This window comes from Mycteria americana, chromosome 3 (genome assembly GCF_035582795.1).
Source record: "Mycteria americana isolate JAX WOST 10 ecotype Jacksonville Zoo and Gardens chromosome 3, USCA_MyAme_1.0, whole genome shotgun sequence".
Classification (NCBI taxonomy): Eukaryota; Metazoa; Chordata; class Aves; order Ciconiiformes; family Ciconiidae; genus Mycteria; species Mycteria americana.
Window position 1 is genome coordinate 126693930 of NC_134367.1, and position 15897 is coordinate 126709826.

Below are 15897 nucleotides of genomic sequence, written 5' to 3' on the forward strand. Positions count from 1 at the left end.
CAAAGTCATTAATGCCTAAGATGCAAATGTTGTTGAAGTTGGTTTCCTGATATTACTCTACACCGGGGTTTAATTTTGTCCTTGAAGCATTAAGGAAGAGGGAAGAACAAACCATATGAAAATTGCCTTCCTTTGGGTAGACTTTACACAATTTGAGCGAGCATTCAGAAATCTCCATTTCTTCCAGAGAATATGATCTGAAAGATCAGTTTAAAGCATTTTTACACTTTGAATGTTATAAAAGGGTATAAAATACTCTCTTTTCTCCCTAGTATGAGTTGTCCAAGTATGAGCTACTATCAGCCATTTAGAAAATGCAATTTGTCTTTTAAAACTGCCTAAAAAATTTACAAATCCTGCACTCAGAACATGGCTGCAATATGAATAGTAATAATATTTGCTAGTTGTGTTATGAGCTGACAGACTTCCTTTTAAGACTTCTATTTCGGGCCTGACAAGAGCCCTGTAGTTTAGACCATGGCCAGACTTGTGTTCGGTTTCTCCTTCTGGCCCTGTGAACCTTGTAGCCTTTTGTGTGAAACAAGATAGCTTTAACAGGAGGGTGGCAATCACCTTCCAGGGGTAACGTCCCGAGTGGTGTGGTTTGACTCAGGAGGTGGAAAACCTCTTCAGTGTTTCAGCCAGTGTAGTAGAAAAACAGAAAATAAGTAAATAAATATCCTGTTGTTTTAAAAAGAAAAAGAGATTGTGATTCTTTGTTGGGAGTAACAGTACAGATGCTGACTTTCAGAAATGGCTTATGAGCTGCGAGCGAGCAGAAGGCTTTTCGTCACGCTGGGTAAGCCAGCCAAGCTCCAAAAGGCCATCCCTGAAGGCTAGCTCTTGCTTTCTGCCTGCTTAGCATTCCAGCACTTGCAGTTCCTGATCTTAAATGCTTATTTAAACAGGAATTATATAGGGAAATTAGGCAGCGAATAACGGATTGTAAAGTCGCCAGTACTGCATAAGCATCTAAAAGCATCGCAAGCCAAGGCAGTGCCTTAGTCTCTTTTTCTGGACACGATCTTAAGTAGAGCACTAAACAACTACTGTACTTACTAACCCAAAATTCTAAGTATTTTGTATGCACTGAAGAGGGGTGTGGCACAGAACAGAGTGCTTAATGAAATGTTGTCACTGAATCTTTTTTAGCTTGCTTTCATCTCTCATCATTAAGTAGCGTGAGGAAACTTTGTTCCATGGCTTACATTTTCCACAGTTTAAAATTTTTATTCAAGAAATGCGGTGCTTTTTCTTCCTCCCAGAGTTCATAAGGTCAAACATTTCCTGAATACAGATTTAAAAGCAGTGGTATCACAGCAAAAATTAGACTGGATTCTAAAAAATGTTGCGTCGAGAGCACATTTCATTCCAACAGTCCTTTCTCCAAATAAAAGCTTTTATTTTCTATACTGAATTTGAAGTAATTTTCAAGCACACTATCTTAAAAGCAGTACTGAAATCATTTATTTTTATTACTGTGCTCAAGGATATGAAAAAAGTTAAGTGTAGGTGTTCAAATTGATTTAGCCTGTTTGCATCGGATATAATTTTAGAGTGAAAGAAGTTAAGAGGATTAGAGGACTACTGTGCATCACTGATGATTTCAAAATGAAGCTTTGGCCATGGATAGGGCTGAAAGAGCCAACACATCTATATGCAACTGCTTCTCTATTCTGCAAACTATAATCTAGCTCTGAGTTACACTGCTGTTGGGTCTTTCTGGGAGTGTTGAGTTTTCACCGCTTGCAAGAAAGAAAAGGTATTATTAACAGAAGAGATGAAAAATCTTATCTTCCTTTTAAAATCACCAAGAAGCACTTGTAGGCACCACTCCTTGTTTCTAAAATAGCACTTCTCAAAGACGGGGCCAAAGTTCTAGTGTCAGTTCACTGCTCAACCACCTGGCGTGGGGCTTCACGTCGAGTCTCAAGTTCAGCCCGTGCTGCCCTGGCTGGCAGGGCTACGCCACCAGTGGAGAACTGCCCCCGCTCACAAGCGGTGGTGATGCCTGTAGCCAGAGTTAACTGGAAGAAGTAGATATAGCAGGATGGTAAAGAAAAAAAGGATTCTGAAAAATGTGGCACATGAACTGCAAGATTTAACTGCTGATTTCCTACCGTATCATACTGACTGTAACTCTGAGATGTATACAAACATGTCCTTTAAAGGGATACTTAACTTTAAGCATGCAAGTCTATCCTTGGAATGTATACATATATTTAGATGACATTAAAGTGCATTAACATGTTATTTTGCCACCAGTATTGTTTGAATGACTAGAAATCTCTTCTTCTATTACCCCCCCCCCCCCCTAATTTTTCTTTCTCTCTCATGTTATTTTATCTGCAGCACATAATGCTTGCGAATAACAGCTTCACGTGCCCAATTTCTGAAATGCTGCAAGCTCACTACATCCAAGCCAGTCAAGCTAACCCAGTCTGGAGTGGCAGGGGGCACAGCACCCCTGGAGTTCAATAAGCTTCAGATTTTTAGTGATATTTGCTGTCTTCTGCTTTGTTTTTAAATGAGCTCAAAGCACAAACTGTAATTGCTTTTTGTACTGCACAGGGAGGGAAAGTATCTACCCTACAGCAGATAACTACATCACTTGAGATTACTGATCTTTCCTGCTAGCCCCGTGTCCTCTGTTGTGATAGCTAACTCACTGCCTCAGCTCACAGAGAGGGAAGCGGCAAGAACAGCATGCTGAGAGCATGGTCCACCTCGCACGCTGCTCTTAGATAGATCCTTTTTTTCTGATGGTTACCTGAGTCATCTCTTGGCTATTACATACACCTATACAGATAAACACATACATATTCCAACACACAATCTATTCTATAAAAAAGTTTACAAATGATTAAGTGTAAAGTCTCTTTGGGGCATTATTATTCACATTTCAATACTTCACATTCCAAATTCTTCTGAAATATTCATAGATTCAGACACAGTCTTAAATTTGTTTTAAACAGGAAAGTCCCCAGTCTGCACATTTAGAGGTTACACACAAATTCCCAAATAAGCAGAAACACACTGAATTGCAATGAATAAAGCAGAAAGAATTTTGAAGGTTGTTACTCCTGGGACAGCTGAGAAGAAGTAGTTCTCAGTATTTATCAGGATGTAGATTTTGAGGTCTGGTTCTTAGTAGCTCTGAGAATAAATAGAACAATACATGGACTGAACACAAATGATTTCTAATAAGTGAGCAAGATCCATTACTAATCATATAAGAACTAGTTACAAGAAATTATACAGGGCTGTTTAAAGAATGTAGAGATACAGAAATTCCAAACCCAAAGACAAAAACAATGAGAAAAAAGCTTTAAAAAAAATTAAACGTTGCCCTAGCATAGATATAATAGCTGCCTACAATGACAACCTTTAGCAAAGTTAAGAGAATAAGGAAACATGTATGGAAAAGAAAACAACGCCTTACTTTCACAGGCTATATATTAGCAAATTACCTTCTAAGCATTGTGGTGAATTTCAAATAGGACAGAATACAGGACTCCTAAAAAAAAAGTGATGTGACTTCTCTGGGCTGATGCAGCCAGGTATGATTTAGAGATACAGTACCAAGGACTGCACCTTCCTCTGGCTAGTATCTTTTGAATGATGCATTTGTATTAAAATGTAACAATTTTTGGACTTCATTTTTGACTGGGTATGTATTGCAGGACAGCTTGAATAGATGGGTATCACAGAGATTAACATAAAGATGAGCTCACTAAAAGCCTTTTGCTGGGACAATTCTCTGTTGGATGGAAAGCTTGCAGGTCCCAGCATGTGTTCTCTCTGATGCAAAGATAAGCTGTTTTTTCACTCAAGGAATTTAAAAAATCATTTCAATTCCTTCTTCAACTGTGATTTATTTATTCCTTTCCCCCACACTTTTTACGTGAAAGATGCTGAAGACAATTACATATGAATATATATATATGTATGAATATATACGTATGTATGTACACACACATTTTGCAATTCATATGCTTTTAGGCTGCTTTGCATAATAGATCATAGCATAAAAAATGATTCCTCTACTTACTGCCATTTTAACACTGTGGATACAATGTGTGCGTATTTAATTTTATTTAATTTCAAATGGGCAGCATGGGTAATTACAAAAGCAACAAGACAGTAGTGTCATGCAATATCTTCTGTATTCCCAGTGACTACGACAGGATATTTTATGAAGATAAGACGTCAGTCTAATGTAGCTTATCCTGCTACCTGTTGTTTTTCTGATCTTACTTTTCATGGATCTTTCTTATAATCACCAATGCTATAAACACATGTGTCCACAACTGCTAGCTACTCCAAAGGATATTTCCATATTTGATACTTCTCAGTTTCCAGCCTCTGAATTAAGTTCCTGGGTAAAGTCTAAGCATCCACAGTTGATGCAAACTGCCACTGCTTCACCACATCCACTGCCTTTAATGAAATTCAGATAATCTAAACCAGCTAAGAAGCCCATTGCTGCATCTATCTAAACATTGTATGATCAATTCTTTTACTTCTACCATGCTTACATCTTTGACAGAAGTACAGGAGCTATCAACACAAGAAACTAAAACATTCTACAACACAGACATAAACCAACCCTTATTACCAGGTAGCACTGCCCTGCTCACCTGTCATGTGAAAATTTTAGCTGCTGGGTTTGTTGTTCATGAGCATTAATCAGCAGTTTCTTCAGTAGTTCACACTGTTGGTTCAAGTGTAAATCACGGATTTCTTGCTCTTCGGCACTGTGTGTATTGATCATCTCAGACCACTCTTTAGTGTGCTGTGCCACAATCTCTTTGACCTGTAGAGAAGTAACAGCAGCTTTGGTAGAGGTTCTCAGCTAGGCTAGGAGATCAACTATTACTGCTGCTGAAGATGATATAAAGACAATCATAAAAAACATTATAAAGAATGCAGCTAAATTGTGAAAAATGAAGTTAACACAAATGAAGTTGCTTCACAGAGTAACAAAGTCACTGAGGACACTACAGTGTATTACAAAACCAGATGTAAAACAACCCCTACTATTAGGACTCTGTTATCTAAAGTGCCCTGAATAAACTGGCTGCATTTATGCTCTTGACTGTACTACTGTTATTTTAAAACCTTCTCTAACACTGAGTTCTTAATAAAACAGTTTCACATTTTTGGTTGCCAAGAAAAAAAAAAAAAAAAGTATTGAAATTAACAATGGAAAAAACCTAGCGAGCAGGATTTCTCTGAGGGCTTAAATACAGTCTTTGATTTTGTGGAGGCAGTTTTACAAACACAGTCAGTTTACAGAGAAATCCTGTATTTAATACAACCTGAATCTGATGATGGGCTACATATCTTTGTTTTATATTCATTAAGTCAGCAGGGAATCTGACAAGTATTCTTCTCTTGCTTATCTTCCACGACTCACAACAATAATGAGATTAAAGTTTTGGAAAGTTCCCAAGAGACAGTATGAAGAAGTCTAAATCACCAGAGTTGTTATTATAAGAATATATTGCACTCAATGATTTAGAAAAGAAGCTAATAGAAAGATATATTTTATTATCCTTTAATAATTATCTTTGGGTATTTTGACAAGCTATCCTACTTTTCCATAAATGGTATACAAAATATGCCTCACAGTAAACCTATTTTCAGGTAGTAATTTCAACTGCTACTATGGTAACTAATAGCATCTGGGTCATCTTCTATGAAAGCTAAACCTTATTCTTCAAATCAAAAATTGCCACCATATTGCTCAGAAAGTGAGACACCGATGCCAGTATTTTAGGTGTGGGCCCACATGTGGGCTCTGCATAGTGCAGAACAGACTCCCCTGCACACACTGATGATGGTGAAGAAAGAGGGGACCTTAACAGCCCCAGTCTCCATTCTGCCCTGGAGAGGCTCCCCTGAAGGCCCTCCTGCACAAAGCTCATGTTGTGTAATAAAGCTGGACTCTAATGAAAAAAAAAAAAAAACAAACCAAAAAACGGCGAGTCATTTTGTAACAGGGCAGGGTGACTACCGCTCCCTGAAAGCCAGACTTGGGTTTAACTATAGTTAAATAGTGGTCCCATATCAAAACAGTTAGGATTGGAGGCAGAAGCAGCTGAGAGAGCGAGCGCTACCTGGAGTTTTCTGCAGCTGTCAGAAAAAAACAAAAGCATTTTGAGGCAGGAGACTGGTACAACTAATATAGGCCTAATTCATCAGAGTGTTTAAGAGTGAGTGTACCTCCAGCAGAATGAGCCATGCTTATTTTTGTGCACGTGGGTAAGTGTACTACTAAGCCAGAGCCTATCAACTATGAAGTGATAAATACACTGAAGGATGTGGAGCAGTTAGTGGGAGTAATATCTTGAATAACATGTTCATAAGGCAGTACTGCTTTCAGAGCCAGAAAAACATGAGGATTCAGTTTTAAAATGGGTCAAAATAAATGCTTGGATGTTGGTAAGGAAAAGGCACTAACTTTTCAGATGGAGTTTTTGAAAGGTTGAGGGGCAGATGCTCCAGCTCACCTCTGGCACCCACCTAAGGCACTTAAGTTAGGACCAAGTTTAGTCCGAGCTCCTTGTATTGCTGACACGAAAAGGTGAGCAGTTTCAAAGCAGGATTTATCACACCTAAACACTGCCTGGAGATGCCTCTCATATCTACAGGGCCTCAAGCAACTAGACACTTCAGTTAGGTTGCATGAATCTCCTCTCAGTAGTGACCTCACTTGGCTTATCAACCCACAGGGAGACCTAGAGTGGACTTCAGGGGAGCTAAAAGTAAGTCATGGCTGAAGTTCTCAGGAAAACCCATTCCTTATTTATTTATTTTCAATGCAGAATTTCCAGATGGAGTCAGCTCCATCCACAATTTAGAGAAAAAAAGTACAGATAGATCCAAAGTCCTGGTAACCTAGAGTAACTGGGTGTAATTGGGACCACAGCAGAAGAGGGACCACATACTCAGAAAACTTCTATGGTCGTGATGTTAGAAAGTATTACTATTTTAAAAAGACAAGTGCTATTATGTGACCCAGGAAGCAGGCAGAGCCAGCAGCAAATCACACCTGTGTACCACACATCTTGGCACAGGAGCCAACACATGGTTCCTTACACAGATTTGTGAGTCAAATTGCCTTCCTGCAGAGAATGCTCTGGCGGGGCTCTGCCCCCTTTCAAACACAAATAAAATTGTAGTGGGAACTGTGACAGAGCTGGCCAAGTATTCTCCTCCACCGCTTGCTGCTGTGCGACTCTTCCATACAGTCAGCCACTTAGGACTGGGTTTCAAACTAATCTGAAGTATTAGAAAAGTGCAGGGGACGTTACCATATGAGATCTGATTCCTAGTCACAGCAAGAGTGGTTTACATTGCCCTAAAATGACAGGCAGGCATTCCAGTAAACAAAAAAGAGTTTGCTTTTATTTAAAGCCTCCTTATGCTGTAGACTAAATGCAAAACAATCTTTGCATAAAAAAAGAATCGTGACTTAATGCAACAGTGAAACAAATAAGTTTATAAATAGTGGAAGCCATGGTGAAAGCCATTATTTTGCGACTTAACTGCAAAGAGCATTTATGAAGCCCAAACAAATGCAGAGAAACAAAGACTCAAGGGCCCATTGCAAACGAATAATGTGATCATTGTTTTTAAATGGGTAATGTTATACACCACAGAGGAACACAAAGGCAGGAATCCTATATCTCTGGTACACTGATACCAAAGACTCATAGAATATCTCGAGCTGGAAGGGACCCATAAGGATCATCGATTCCAACTCCCAAAGAAGAAACCTGCAAGGAAACTTAAGCATGGCAGTACTTTAAGTATTTAATCTGAGAAGATAGGAAGTAAGAACCATAAAAAACCTGCCTGTGTTCATGGACAGATGTGCTAGTGATGTGCTACTAATTTCAAAATCAGCATGCAGTCTAAGAAGCAGGTACAGGTCCTCATAAACAAGTTTTTCTCTGGGGGTGGGACAGAAAGGGAAGATTTCTTAAATATCGTGCAGGCTCGAAGTCTCATTTCAGGTAGAGCAAGATACAACCTGATGAGAAGGATGTAAGGGATTTGCCAAACACCAGTTACAAGACTTGAAATACCCAATTTGACTCAGATTCAGACGACCTTAGAACTCAAGACCATTAATATAATCTGAAATCCGATTTTGTTGCAGATCTGTGATACATTTCAAAGTTCAGATGTAGTACATTCAGTGTACATCCCTGCTTTTCTCCAATTTATTAGCATCATAGTTAAAATTACTATTTCATTTGCACAGGGCTGTGCTCTTGTCCTACTTTCCACTATTAAGGTAGTGTTGCTTATCCAAGAGGAAAAGAAAAATAACCATTAGCTAACTTCTCTCTTTCCTGTTCTACAGACTGTGTTTGCAATCCTGTCCTTTCATCTGTTCCTACATTGGGCCTAGGAGACTAATTAAAATCTTGATAAGGAACTTTCTTTTGCACGGCATATATGCAAGATGTTTGTTTAGTCACTAAGTTCAAGCAGGAATAATCTTTGAAGTAATCTTTCCTTTTTTTCTTTTCATCCTCTGCCTGCTTGATATTGGGACCTACTTTTCTAATGCAAGGGAGTAATTTGCATCTGCTAGGTTAATTGTGTGTGAAGTACACATTGGGACATTCAGATCCAATTTAAATATTTTATGCCAAACTTGGGCTGGATGTTTCCCCATGACAGGAAGACTTTTGTAGATGAAAAGGTCTCGTTGGTGCTAAAAGTGTACATGCACATTGTGACACAGAGCTGCACTGGAGGACATGAGCTGTAATTAAAGCTGAATTATGGTACAATCTGATATCAAAATTAGTGGGCCAAATGCTCAGGAATGCTGAACAACTGTTAATTAATCAAACTCCCACTATAATAGTGTAATGCATTCAGCATCTCAGAATTTAATCTGTTTTAATTGCACCTACCTTCATCTAGAAGAAAAGTTAATTTCCCTATGGTCTTGAGCACTGTTTTCCAACCTGTTGCTTGCAAACCTTTGAATGATCTCTAGGGATACGTCAAGGGCCCACACATGGCAATTGAAACAAAAGAAGTCTGTGAGAATACTAAAATCGGTACATAATCTGGACAATTTTGATAGAACCACAGTGAGCAAGATATTGAAAATCGCTGACCTAGAGAAAACCACAGAGGTAGATGACTTGCAGAGTTCTTCACAAATTATCCAACACACAGAGGCTTGGCATTTCAAAGGAGCTTACATTTAAGTCTCCTTTGAAAATGTCATCCTAAAACCTGACATGGGAGTGGACAAAAATCAGTCTGTTTTCCAGGTATGGATTAAATTGAAGGGAACCAGTTTGAAAGCAGGATTTTAAAAGGAACAGGGCTCAGAAACTGCATACATTTGTGGAAAGGGAAAACATGAGTCACAGTTATTGGATTTGGAAGATTAATGAACACTTGGATGTCCCTTGTGTACAAATCACACCTCTTAACTCCAGACTGTGAATGACACAGCTGAGAAGCAGAGATCAGGGCAAAGAATTTTCAACACAATACAACTTCAGATGAGTTTTGGAGCTTATGGCTGGATGACAGGGAGCTAGTGCTCCTCGGAGAGTTTATTTCCCTAAGAAATGAATAGATTATCTTTTTTTTTAAGTTGTCAACAAATTTGCTTTTATTTAAGGAAACGGTTCTGGACTTTTCATAGAAGAAGGAGATAGGGAGATAAGACAGTACACACTAGGTTCTATTCTTGGGGGTTTTCCTACATCTTTGGCTGAGCAGGCAGCAACAAGAACAAAACCTTGTTTAGAAAACCAGGATCTTCTCCACGTGAAATAATAATACCAAAGAATAAAATTAGGAGAAGAAAAGATGGAAATGACCTTATTCTAGTCTCAAAGATGTGGCTGCTTTTGTTTGTATTTTCTATACTTGTCTGATTCTTTTCACAGGTTCCAGCTTTTACAGTAACTCTCCTGTACTGTGGTCAGTCTCCTTTACTCTTCTCCCTCCAGATCATTCTGACAAGGATGTGTCTTCCAGTATACCTGCCACCCTCTAGTTTGGATATCTTTCAGAAACTTGAAAGCATGTCAACAGGTGGTAGATAAAACTTTCAAAGGAAATATGAAGTCGGTGAGCATAGTAGTGGTATTGAAGTATAGAAGCAGCAGCTCTAAGCAACTCCATGTGAGCCATGAATCACAGCTTGAGAATAGCTTTTTCACATGAACTGAGGTTGAGTCTCAGAGCACTTTTTTATTCTCCAGCACCTTGGAGAAAACAATGCAACTAAGCAATGGAGAAAAAAAAATACTAGAAATAAGAAGGCACTTGGTTCAAGAGCAGCTGGGACTCCTCCTTCCCTAAGAGACAGAGCAGCAAGTGTTGTCCATGGTGACAATGAAGGAAAATGAAAAAGAAACTTCTTTATGTATATATTTTGAGAAAGTATTTAGTATCCAAATTTCATACAGAATATATTCGTCTCTTTGTGTAGCTAGAACTGACACAAATGACCAGTTTAGTTTCATGAGGCATGAATATGGCACTTTCGTCAATAATTTTAAAAGGGCAGGAAATTGATGTTGCTTTTTAAAATTTTTTTAAGAAACACTTTTAGACACTCGATTACTCCCATTCTTTTCAACATGTTATTATTGCTGAAAATCATTCATATGCTTCCGAGAAAATTAACTACCACTTGGGTCTCAAAATCTCTCTTTCAGATGTTGCATGTGTTAAAATTGGCTGTTTGCTTACCTTAGATTTGTGATCTGATGTTAGTGTCTGAATTTTAATTTCCGTTTCTTTCTTCAATTCAAGACAATTACTTCCTCTAAAAAAAGGAAAATTGCAAATGTGTGCCACAAGTTAAACATCTTCCCATTCAGTCAGCTCTTACTAATTAAAATGTTAATCAAAGTTGAAGTGCTGCAGCGTATTGGAATGAAATTATTTCTTCTGGCAATTTATTCACAACTTACAAAATATTGTTGGATTAATGATCATTCAATTCAAACACCACACAATTAATTCTAGATTGGCCCAGCAATTATTCTGTTGCTGAGGATATGTCAAGCATCTCCATTTATGGTACTTGGTTCCTTTTCCAGGCTTAAAATACCTTGCCAAGAGAAACCAGTTTCTGCCTGAAAACTTACAGGCATATCCATTGCCTTGCCGTGATTTTATCCTCTGTTTTAAAAGTAATTTTTCCTTTTTTTTTTTTTTTTAGTTTGAGGCAGAGAAGTCATTTGAATAACCACCTTGCAGGGCAATTTGGGCATACTAAATTTGAACGCCTATTGAAAGTGTAAGTGCCCCTCTGTGAGAAAACAGAATTGAATGGGTTGCAAAGAAGGGGGCCTCATTACCCTTGCAGACCACACCAACCCGTGTGGATGAATCCAAGCCATTAGATACCTTACATGACTTGGAAAGCAACAAATCTTGAAGACAGGCCTCATTCCTGCAATAAGCTGAATACAGCATGGCCTTTGTGTTTGGGTAAAATTAATGGGGTTGAATGCAAGTTGCAAAGCTTGTTTAATGCAGGAGGAGTGTTTGATTCTAAGGAACAGGCTGGTAAAATGCCTGCAGAGGGCCCATGCTGAAGCTCCCCTGTCGTGCCTGTGGGTTAGGAGATGGATGACTTCTACCTCGCACCCACAGAATTTCCTTCACTAAGCCCAATTACTTAGGTCACGCACTGGGTGGGACAGATGTACAGAAAAACTATTGCATTGCAGCTACAACAGGAATTTCAATTACTGTCTCACCAAAGTCAATAAATTTTTGAAGGCTGACAAGCTCCATCTTTACCAATCTTCTTGTTCCCTTTTTTGCAGTGAAGGGTTTTTACAACAGATACAAATTCACACATTGGAAGTCTCTGTTTTTTTGTCTGGAATAATACAATATATTGAGAGAAGTCTATTTTTAACATTACTGTAATATTCCTGTGTCGGATCATCCACTGATGTAAAATGGTGTAACTCCACCGAGTGGATGGAGACACATTCATTTTATCATCTGAAGGTGGCCCTAATAAGAATGGTTATTGCTTGACTGCAGTAACATTAATCCATGTTTGCTCTAGAAAAGGAGATTTATGAAACTCTTAACAAGTTTAAATCCTCTTTTAATATCAAAGTACTGCTAAACTTATGGAAATTAGCAAAAACATTTATCATCAAACAGTACCAGGAAAGCCCTTACTGAAAATAGTAGTGTGTTGTGCCTTGTGTTCCCAAGGGCCACCAGAAGGACTAGTCATTTATTTTCTAGTCATAACAAGGAAAATTTTGTAGAGATTTGTGACACTCATTTGACACTTTGGAAGTAATATAAAGGCATAGAGCAGGTTCTGACCACTGTTACCTCTGCCTGAAAAAAAACCCAGCTGGAAAGAAAGTGGTTTTGATTATGCATGTGGGTAGCTGCAATCAGAGTCTGGCTATAATTCATATATGATTTGTCATACACTATGAAAGAGATTGCTGCTTAGGTGAATCAAACATATTTTATCCCAAATTAGTCTAATTGGTTCAATCACTGGACTTTTCAGACATCAAACCACCAACTGATCCCTTCTCTGGAAATGCAGCTTTCATTATATCTCAAGGCAACTTCTAGCCAGGCTGGACATAACAAGAATTGTCCCCAACTGCAGTGGCATAGTCCATGGTTAAACCATTGAGTCACAGCTGGGAACAAATACCCTGGGACAGCTCTACCCAATGTCACATGTCCATGCTCACGCACACACATACACTTGAATTTCGGGACAGTCCCAATAAATGAGAAGGATCTTTATGTGCCCTCAACTCCATTTCAGAGTGGGAAACACGAGCATACGTATCCCCATAAGCCTCTCTGAGATTTGTAAGCATTTGAAGTGTACAACAGAAATAGCACAGGGAGCAAAATCCTGTCCATCTGTCAAGCGAATTAGAGTGTGATTAAAAAATTCTACTTTCCTGAACAATATGCAGTTGACATTTGTCACACCATGTGGCAGAAATGGACCATGAAAAACTGCACAACAAAATCAGAAGAGAAAGTCTTTTATACACCTATCAAAAAGCCCTTTTTTCAGGAAGTATCTGACAATTTCAATATGAATTCCTTGAAAACACATTTTACATGTTCTTTTACAACTTTTATTGCTTGTAAAAGTTCCAAAATGCCAGCCAAGGAAACAGAGCATGTCCTGTACTCACTAAACCCAGGGGCCCTTATTCATCAGATCATTTCAGTTCAATAAAGTCTTTAAGTCTCAACCAATGTGTTCACTTTTACGCGTGTCCTTAAATATACTGCACAGTTGGGATGAAGAGAAGTGTGTGCATAAGTACCTTGCTGAATGGGCTTTCAGGGCTGCATACACAATGACCCTGAAGTAAGCCCTTAAAACACTTTGATACAGAATTAAAAAGTGTTTTCACAGAAAGTCTGTGCTGCTACTGGATTTGATTTGACTCTTAATTAGATACCAATAGTTATTCTTGTAACGCTGAAGAGCCATCAGATGACTGAGAGCTCTGGAGTCCGTGGAAAGTACGGAGTCATGGCGAGGAACAGTGTTTGGCTGTATATTGGATCTGCTTCTGGAGTAGTAATTTCCAACTCTTTTTTTTTTTTTTTTTTTAAACTTTCTATGAGAATTTAAACTATCTTAAAGGCTTTGGTGTCCATGCGAGAAGTGTTACAAAATCAAGAAAAGACACTGCAAGTAGTCAATGAAGTGATCTCAAACTGGGAATCAAATTATCAACTGCTTTTATACTTGTCCCATTTGGGGTTACTCTGGAAAGCATCGTTATGCAGCGCTTTCCACTATTTATTGCACAGAGACAGCCATTACCACCTTTAACTTTCTGACACACCTTCATTTGCTGTTTTGCCTAGACAGGCAGAGGCACTGGCTTCTTCTCAGGCCAACAGGAATACTGATTTATGACTCTTCTGATACGAGATTCTTAAATTCCAGAGTGCAGGGAAGCCTTTCTCTCCCCATGATAATTCTGGTGCAATGTCCAGGGCTTAGTTCACTGCTGCTGTAGTAAATACCCTGACTGTAATTATATATCCAGCTATATCAATAACCTTCTGCTGTGTTACGTTCAATGGAAATTGAATCAAAGCCACATTAAATTAATTAGTCCTGTAGTTGTTCCCTCTCTGTTTGGAGAAGTAGTAATTTTCTGGAAGGAACTACTTGGATTAGAAGTATTGCGGTGCTTACAGTTCTCCTTTCTTGGACAAAAAAACAAACATGAGCTTTTAAAAGAGTTTGTGAGCTTTTAATAATTTAGTGAAGAGAATTCTTCTTACCTTGTTTACTCCTGACAGTTCTATTTCTGTTCCGTTGCAAGTTTATAACATGCACACTCCAAAACCACTGCCGTTCCAAATAATTTATAAAACAAAAAGTGTTTGTGGAAGAATCCAATACCAAAGAGGCATCTATGTTCAGTATTCACTGAGTTGGTTGCCAGTTGTTGTTGCCAGATGACAACAATATGAAATTAAGGCTAACTATTAGCACAGCTTGATATAGAACTAAATAAAGTAATTCCTGCTTTAGGTCACAGTTTTATAGTATAAAAACCGCTGTCTCAATGAAATGCCAGTCACAGGGTGAAAGGTGGAGCGGAGAAACTGCTGCTGGATTACACGATAGCAGCAAGGCAACAGCAGGTCCTGCTACACAATTCCAAATGGGACTGTAAGAGGGACATTTTATTAAAGTCACCAGTATCTTCCAGGAACTTTTCTGGGACAATTAAGAGATTCACACAGATAATGTCCCAGGCCACCAGCTAGTGCAAACCAAAACAGCTTCACTCAAGTCAAAGGAGTAATACTGATTTATCCCAGCTGAGGATCTGAAGGTTTTTTTGTTAAAAAGAAACTTCAACTTGACAGCACAGCAAAACTCTATTATTCTAAAACATTCAGGATTCAGAAGCCAGCTTTTCCCTGCCAAATCAAATCATTGCTACTTTCTGGTCATTAGAGCTATTGAGGACCTTAGTCTGCTCTCACTGAACACAACAGTGACATTCCTTGGGGAATGCAGTGAGACCAGATCAGACCACAGAAATAAAAATTTGAGGCAACTCCTTTGCTTTTACTTTTAAAGCTCTGATAGTAGAAGACTAGAGAAAGGCAAAGTGAGTACAACGTTTACGGCCCATTGCTAGAGCCTTCAAGCAGCTCAGTTGGGTGTAGGATGCTGGTTCAAGCTGCAATTCATTCATATGAATGACTTTTTATGAATGTTTTATTCCAGACCACAAAAGCATAAAATCTATTTTAAGTCTAAAAAAAAATTTTAAAATAATATCTTACCCCTTCTTCTTGATTGCCTTCTCTAACATTTTCTCGTATGATACCTTTTCTTTATCATATTGTGCCACTATTTTGTCAATTTGTGTGCAGTGCAACTTCTGCATAGCGCTGTGCTCCTGGAAAACAGTAGGACCTTACAATTAGGTTGCTGGATTTTTAAGGTTTAGTTTTCTTACAGTGTAAAAATATCAGTGTACGAACACATAACTTTGACAATGGAATTTAATCTGGTTTAGCCATCTGGTATTAAAGGTTCCAGATATTCCACCATAAGCGCTAAAACACTTCTTTGTTTGAAAAATGAAAATCTGTAGCGGACCTTAAAAATATGGTATACCTTAAAACAAAAGAATGATGGGAAAAAAATTAATCTTTTTGAATAAATGTCCATTTAAGTGCAATGTAAAAAAATCAGATTTACAGGCTCAGATCATATCATTCAGAGTTTCTGAATGCAGAGGAGAACAAAACTCAACCCGGTCCCCCCTTCCTCTACGTATCTCATACTGAATACAGTGCTAGCCCCTTGGCCACTGCAAATCAAATAGCTCC

General features: G+C 38.5%; 1 protein-coding gene across 3 annotated transcripts in view; it reads right to left on the reverse strand.

Annotated features, from left to right (window-relative positions):
* PLCB4 (phospholipase C beta 4) overlaps positions 1-15897 on the reverse strand; it is a 217360-nt gene that overhangs the window by 7580 nt on the left and 193883 nt on the right. For all 3 annotated transcript variants that reach the window (XM_075496915.1, XM_075496916.1, XM_075496914.1), the window contains 3 exons: positions 15346-15461; positions 10750-10825; positions 4641-4816 (listed from right to left, as the gene is read on the reverse strand). In XM_075496915.1, coding sequence (XP_075353030.1) covers positions 4641-4816; positions 10750-10825; positions 15346-15461 — 368 coding nt within the window. The remainder of the gene's footprint in view (positions 1-4640; positions 4817-10749; positions 10826-15345; positions 15462-15897) is intronic.